Source organism: Haliotis rufescens, unplaced genomic scaffold, assembly GCF_023055435.1.
Source record: "Haliotis rufescens isolate VD_foot unplaced genomic scaffold, xgHalRufe1.0.p SCAF_6, whole genome shotgun sequence".
NCBI classification, from domain to species: domain Eukaryota; kingdom Metazoa; phylum Mollusca; class Gastropoda; order Lepetellida; family Haliotidae; genus Haliotis; species Haliotis rufescens.
In genome coordinates, this window is record NW_025964334.1 from 37442716 (window position 1) to 37450626 (window position 7911).

At 36.9% G+C, this 7911-nt stretch overlaps 1 protein-coding gene across 1 annotated transcript; it reads left to right on the forward strand.

The window, feature by feature from the left end:
- The first annotated feature begins 270 nt into the window (after positions 1-270).
- Positions 271-7133, forward strand: LOC124112252 (synaptonemal complex protein 3-like). The gene is made up of 8 exons (XM_046472269.2): positions 271-448; positions 805-874; positions 1585-1619; positions 1943-2060; positions 2893-2992; positions 5452-5550; positions 6144-6248; positions 6838-7133. Exons 1-8 carry the CDS (start codon positions 337-339, stop codon positions 6889-6891), a joined length of 693 nt encoding a protein of 230 aa, XP_046328225.2. The 5' UTR covers positions 271-336; the 3' UTR covers positions 6892-7133.
- The last annotated feature ends 778 nt before the right edge of the window (positions 7134-7911 follow it).

Sequence of the window (7911 nt, forward strand, 5' to 3'; positions counted from 1 at the left end):
ACGCGGATGTGTTCAGAAATGTCTCTGCTGAATGTGCCGCATTCGTTTTTGGATGGTCAATTTTGGCGGCCCCGCGCACTCTGATATTCATACGCAAGGTAGCGATTGTATTTTTTGTGATATTTCTTCTTTAAAAATGCAATTTAATCTGCTTACATTCAGCTAAACTCACACCACTTGCTTCGGCCATACACACAATTGTAGAAATTACGTTCATCTATTATTTCGTATTTAGGGTTTAATTCTTGTGCAACTTCTACCGCTTTGCAGTGAAACGGTGAATGTCGTCTGCTCGCGGAAGAGGTGTGAGAAGTTTACTTTTACAGAAAGTTCAAGATGCCGAGACAAAAGAAAATTGAACAGGATGTGGGTAGTACCAATCAAAAGAAGCAGTTTGATGACAGTGTCAATGCCTCCCCACAAAGTCTAGACAGCAGTCCTATTCGTGGTAAGCCACCTTACTAGCGACGGGAAATCGTACCAAAACGTCCTACGTTGTAAATTCCGATTAGAAAAAAAACAGTAAGGCTGTTTCGACAGACTAGGCTAGAGATTCTACATTCTATATACTGTGAAAAAGTCCCTACGTCTCAGAACCTTATTAGCCTGGTACTGACTCAAAGTTCAAACGTTTGTTAATAGTTTAAAAAAAGCAATGGCAAACTAGTGAAACTTCTAGCCGAGCCTTGCCCACAGACGTACGTCAAAAATTCCAACAGAACAGATTTATTATGATAAAAGACAGCAAGATGAATATTTATTTGACTAATTGTTCATAGATTTTTTCTTATATTTTTTTCAAAGCTGATGCAACGCCTATTGTTTCGAGAGTTGGCAAGAAAAGGACTGCAGATGGCGAAGGGGAAGACTTTGGGTATAGACAGATTATAGACAAATTATCTCTCAGTTATCATTTGATAACGATGAAACCAATATATTATGTTCACAATGTTACATATACAGGTGTCTGGCCTGTGAAATGATAACTATATATTGCCTGATTTTAAGCATTAGGTAAATAAATTATGGAGAAAATGCGGGGGAAACACAAAACGGAAATGGTAATCTGAGTTTCCATATGTTACAAACACTCAGGGTGTCGGAAAGGTCCTTCCTTAAAAAAATATGGAAATTTATAAAATTCATTCTGTGAATGTACATAAATAATACATGAGTAATGTATCTGTAAATTCATGTTTGGTCATATTTTATTTGAAATCTGCACCACTGTTATTTGCTGTGTGGTCATGGCGAACAAAATTAATTACCTTCCACACTGTAGGAACTTTTGCCAGGATAGTCTTAATTTTATTTCATTATCACGTGACTGCATAATATAAAAACCGATTCAAATATGAAAATGCATTGGAATACATTAAACCTCTTTACCATTATTTTATTTGGCTAAAAGTGATGAATTTGCAGCCTTATAATGCTATGGGGTCCTTAGGTTTACTGCCTAACAGGTTGTTTCTAACTTTATGGTATTATGTTTATGAAAAGGATCTCTTTAATTTCTGACACTGTTTTGAATTTAGATATAGCCATCTGTTGTAGTAAGTCATTCACTCATTGCTTTCACAGATCAGAGATGCAGAAAATGTTGGAGTGCTTTGGGGGTATGTTTCAGATATATGACATTCAAACAAGGATCCCTCAACTAGAAATGTATTGGCAAATGAGGTGACAATTAACGATAAAATCTACATTGACATACTTAATGTATGTATCAAGTTCCTTTCAAGTGGTTCCCATTTTGCCCAGCCAGGGCACGTTTGATGAGGACAACTATTTTATTATATATTGATGAAAAAGATATATGCTAGTATGGTATCAATCCCTCTTGATAAATAACCAATACTATAATAATCTGTTCATAAGTCAGGATGAAGTGTTTGTCTGTGTTATGTGTATGTGTGATTACAGCTATTTCTGATTACAGCTGATATTTCAAAGACTCTTGTTTCCAAAAGACGTAGACTTGAACAACTCACTCAGGTCTCTTTGAGGAGCACAAATAAAAAGGTTGATGATATCTGGAAGGCCCAACAAACAGAAAGGTATCATTCCATCCCAGGAAATTTGGCAGATTTTGCTGTTTCTTCTTTTGCAAACGGCGCATGACCTGTGAAAATTAAAGTCACATTTCAGAAATATTTAGCAATGAAACCCATGCTATTGTTCAAAAAAATAATATTCAGGGGTTGATCACCCTTAAGCACTGAAATGGCATCAAAGCAGTTCCTTTAAAATGTTTTGCCTTGAGTTCTCATAGTTTTCCGTTGTCTAATGCATTTACATGTACACACATGAGAAATTATCTTTGAAAACCATTAATACAATTATGTTTTAGCTTTCAATTAAGAAACTTTACTATTCATGAGAGTTCGTGAACCTAACTGTTCCAAATAACCCGTGAAACTTAATATTTTACACACGCATCATTCAATTTCATTTACCCTAAAATATTGATTTTCTCAAATAGTTCTTTCTTACATTGCGTGTCATTGTAATCCAACCGAGTACATCGGTGTTATGAAACCAGTCCTTTGTTTGCTGGTCCACATTATACAGGCCATGAATGATCGTGATATCAGTTCTAATATGGTTGACATGGGCCTTGAACAACATCCAATCCTTATTTTAATGTTAGATATTTTTATCTCCCTTTATTCAATTCTATCAAAGTTCCATGATGCAAGAATAACCAGCACGTAAATGCGAATGGCCATTCTTTTATTTTACATGTCATGAAATACAGTTTCTATGATACATTTTTGGTTTTCAGTTTTACCTCACATACTAGGAACATTTCATAATGAGGATTCACATGAGAGAATGCTTAGGGCTTCCCATATTTATAACAGAATTATTTTTGTGAACTACTTTCAGACATAAGTTGCAAGGTGAATATGCAAGACAAGTTGGAACAGTTTTCACTCAGTGGGAGTCGGATATTGACAAAACCAAAGAACAAGAAGAAAAATTAGCAGTTGAGTCAAGCATCAGTTCTTAAATTACTGGTTGAAACTGACCTTGTTTTGTGATTCGGATGTTATTTTCAAATATATATAAGAAAAACGTACATGTTTCAGATAAAATAATAGCAACGGTAGAATTTAGTCTGCAATATGTTTTAGCCCGAAAACTGAAAATATATAAGGACACAATTCTGCAAGCCTTCACAATATGTTTAAAATCTGACGAACTGACTCGGCCAGGGTAAATGGGAATATTTCCGTTTAATAGTATACTTCCCAACAACATATCCATTGAAACTTTCTTTTCTAAATTAACTTTATATGAATTATGTCAGGGCCGAAGCTTAAGAGCACCATAGCTGTATATTGTCACTCGCTTCAAGTCGCTTGTCTCCAACTGTTAATGATATTTCTTTTCTGGTCGTCGGCAATCTTAGGTGAAGTTCCTTTTCCATACCTAGAACACTTTTATATTCCTAATATAAACATGATGTATCACTGGAATCATTACTTTAAATCACGTTATATACCATTATGTAACGGAGAAGTCCTGGTGTCTGTCCGTTCCTGAAAAGTAATCCAGACAAGGCCTGTCATCTGTTACTTTTCAAGAATGGACAAATATCAAGACTTTCTCAAACATCCCTACTTTTAGACTATGACAAAAATGTCTGTGGACAATATATCAAACGTTGCCCTTCTATGATACGCGTGGAATAGTTTATCTGCTGCTGATGCAGATCCACCAAAGATCCATTCTCATTTTTTTATGGGGTCCTAAACCAGTGTTTTTTCAATCACTTGCAGGTTCTGACAGGGATTATATGAAATATAGAGCCCTGAACAAGGATAGTAATATTTCTCCTGGTTATTATCCTCCGCCCAAGTTGGCGGGGGATATAGAAACAGGCTCCGTCCGTCCGTCCGTCCGTCCGTCCTTACGTCCGTCACGTTTCGTTTCCAGAGCATAACTCATAAACCGTTCAATATTTTTTCATCAAACTTTGCAGGTCTGTCAGGTACATGCTGAACTGGTGCCTTTTGCTATTTAGAAATTTTAGAAATTTTAATTTTTTACGTTTCCTTGGCAACAAGATGGACTTAGGTTCTGTGAGGGTAGGGTTCGTTTCCGGAGCATAACTCATAAACTGTTCAATATTATTTCATGAAAATATGAAAGTCTGTCAGGTACATGCTGAACTGGTGCCTTTTACTATTTAGACATTTTAGAAATTTTTATTTTTCCGTTTCCTTGGCAACAAGATGGACTTAGGTTCTGTGAGGGTAGGGTTCGTTTCCGGAGCATAACTCATAAACTGTTCAATATTTTTTCATGAAACTTTGGAAGACTGTCAGGTACATGCTGAACTGGTGCCTTTTGCTATTTAGAAATTTTAGATTTTTATTTTTTACGTTTCCATGGCAACAAGATGGACTTAGGTTCTGTGCGGGTAGGGTTCGTTTCCGGAGAATAACTCATAAACCGTTCAATATCTTTTCATCAAACTTTGCAGGTTGATCACTCCGAAGACGATTCCCCACATGGGTACAATATATGAAGCCCATTATCGTGTCCCCCGCCGTGATTTTGCTGAAATATTGCTAAAAGCGGCGTAAAATCATACTCACTCCATTTTATATAATACAAACAGGTAGCATAATGTAACCCAACATTATTTTCTATGCCTGTAAAGGTTACACAAATATAAGAATATATTTCAGGGTGAGAAATTGGCACTGGGTCCTAAATTTTAAAGTCCTTGCCAAACTGCCCATTAGTTAAGCTACCATAAGGACTACAAGCAATTTGCTCTTTGTGGCGGTTTTTCTATGTGTTATCATTATATGGGGACTAGTGTGCTAAAACTGTTAGTTTCTAAGGCTGTATTTGATAGTGAATTTCACACCATTCTATAATACCCTCCTGTTGGGGCCCTGCTGGCGACACATTTTCCGACACAAGTTCTAAGCCTACAGTAATTGAAATGTGGGTTGAAGATAATGTAGGCATGAATAATATAATATCATTGACAACCAATTACAAAAAGTAATAGATTGACGTCACAGGTGTAAATGGTAGGTAAAGGATGTCTCAAGTGTTAATGATCATTTCCCAGTGATCTTCAACTAATAAAGGCCTCAAAGCCTCTGTTTATTACCTAATTTCAGCTGGTAGGTTAAGAACCTGACATTAGCCCCTTGTGTGAATTTGAATAGGGACATGGTCTCCATAGAAGTAGGGTGATATTGTTTGCTTAATGTAAATAATAAAACGGGTTCTAAACTATTATGTTATGTTTGCAACATGCTTTGACTGCAATGTCCTTGAACCAAGACTGTTTAAGCGGAAAAATTAGATATGGCTATTTTGGTAAGGCAAATTGTCTCCATAAATGTATGGATATCAGTACTATAAGATGTCAGAATCTTCCTAAAATCTAAATCAGTCAGTGTTGTGTTTTTTTTGTAGATGCTCTTCAAGCAGCAACAGAAATTGTTCCAGCAAGCTCGTATTGTGCAGAGCCAGAGACTGAAGACTTTAAAGCAGTTACAGGAACAATTCTCAAGAGTAAGACCTACTTAATGAAAACATTTATTATATTTTCTGTTTGTAACATTAATATTTACAATTCCCAAATCATCGGTTATTATACAAGTGAAACTTTTGATGCATGATATCAGTCTTCTCTCCTTGGGAATTTAGGATTAGAATAGAATCCCACTAACCTGTACTAGCCACAAGAGACGACTTCATGGACCAGGTGGCCAGGTTCTTTGACTTGGTTGATAGCCTGGCATCTACCCCAACGATATGGATCACTTCTCATTAATATCAATTTATTGATGATTTATTTATTAATGATTATGTACTGGCCACTGTCATATAGCTGGAACAATACTGAGTGTGGGTTAAACAACAAACAAAACATGTTAGTTTAGAAATGTGTGATACCTGATATTGTGCAGATTGTTCTCAAACACTTTCCTTGAGTTTACATGCCGATATGATAAGCATGCATGTTTGATTAGCATGACTATCAATACATGTATCTTTGCTTCAGTTGGTAAATAGTAGAGAAAATGGGAATGTATTTAGGATACATGCAATTGTGTAGCCGGGGACAACGTGTTTCTAACTTGAGAACATATTTGTTTCAACAGGGGGTAGAAGAGTTGGAGCAGTGTCACATCAATCAACAAAACAATGTACAGAGTGAAATGAAGAAAGAAATGGCACTTCTTCAGAAGAAACTTCTCATGGACACTGTAAGTTAAAAATGCTGCAAACTGTTCACTTAACAGGAAAATATATGTGTTCGATTAAACATATTTCACCAAGCTCTATATTTCTGATCAACATTGGATCTGTGGAGATCTGGGGTAGAATAGGTCTCCAGCAACCCATGCTTGCCCTAAAAGGCGACTATGCTTGTCGTAAGGGCGACCAACGGGATCGGGCGGTCAGGCTCGCTGACTTGGTTGATGCATGTCATCGATCCCAATTGCATGGATCGATGCTCATGATATCAATCATCGGATTGTCTGGTCCAGACTCGGTTATTTACAGACCGCCGTCATATAGCTGGAATATTGCCGAGTACAGCGTTAAACAACAAACCAAACTGAGGCAAAAGTGACCCCTAGCCTATATCAAAACGAACACGAGGCTTTGATATAGGCTTGTGGTCACTTGCCTCGGGAAGGTGATTTCTGATGTGTCCCATGATAAAAAGGAAGTGGGTCGCGTCGTAGGTACATACGAATCATTATGAAGCTCTGCCTTAGGTGTTGGAGTGTATATTTATGACACATCTCTTCTAACAAGATGCCAGTGATATGCCATTTCTGTTTCCAGCAACAGCAAGAAATGGCTAATGTGCGGAAATCCTTGCAGACCATGCTGTTCTAATGATGTATACAGGATGCTAGTAATCGACTACAATTTGTAAATTTCATGAAGATGGCAGTTGGGAGTTTTATGGAGTAGGGAATTCTATTCCCCTTTTCAGTAGTTAGTGGTCAAAGAGCAAGTCTGTGTACATGCTCCGGGTGTTTAATGTCTTCCTACATTGTGAATTATGTACCTTTAATTAGTTGATCATTGGCCTGTTGTGTGATGCATCTTTCTGTGATTAAAAGGGTTGAATTTTATTTGTATCTTCTTATCATTACCTTTATTTTTAAAACTTGAGCAGTTAGGTATATTATCAAATATTGTTTAATACCATATTATTTTAACGAGTAGTGACAGATGTGGGCATTCTGTTCCCAGAATTTCATGAGTGAAAGTGACTGATTGCAGTCTGGATTGAGATTTGTAGAAAAGGGTAATTATTAATAATTTTATTGCACTAACTGTGTGAATCTCATTCTTTTTGTTTTGGGCATAGTTTACGCCCACATCTGCTCACGGCTTTTGTGTGATTACCAATAGCCACTGTTAAGGCTGTATATTGGGAATGTAACACCAAGCAAAACATATTCCAATAAATGTTCCATGTTTTGGTAGAGACGAAGAGAAGATATGGGGACTGGGTATATAACTGCTGCCACAGTAACTGGTAACCTGTAAATCGGACTGTAATCACTGTTCAATCAGTGTTTGCATCTGTTTGTTTCATATGAGAAGCACATATTCAAAATCGTTTACTAATATCTATTCAAACGTATTTATACATTTCAAACACGTGTCCCGTTCGTGCACGTTGCATTTAGCTGTTTTAAACGTCAATGTTTCGTTAGTTTCTACAAGATTCTAATTTGCTGTCATTTGGCAGTGGCGTTCGTTTCCAGGGGCTCTGCAAAATATCCTCTTGAAACATCCGACTTGATTGAACTAAGTACACACTGCTGAATACAACACATGCCGTATTCGACGTAATAAGCGCCTAGGGCGCCCTCAAAATTAGAAATAGGGGGCTCTGATTAG

Coding starts and splice junctions, on each gene's coding strand:
- LOC124112252 (XM_046472269.2), top strand. CDS start 337: ATGCCGAGACAAAAGAAAATTGAACAGGATGTGGGTAGTACCAATCAA. Junction 1,620..1,942: donor AATGTTGGAGTGCTTTGGGG/GTATGTTTCAGA, acceptor TTCTGATTACAG/CTGATATTTCAAAGACTCTT. Junction 5,551..6,143: donor TACAGGAACAATTCTCAAGA/GTAAGACCTACT, acceptor TTGTTTCAACAG/GGGGTAGAAGAGTTGGAGCA.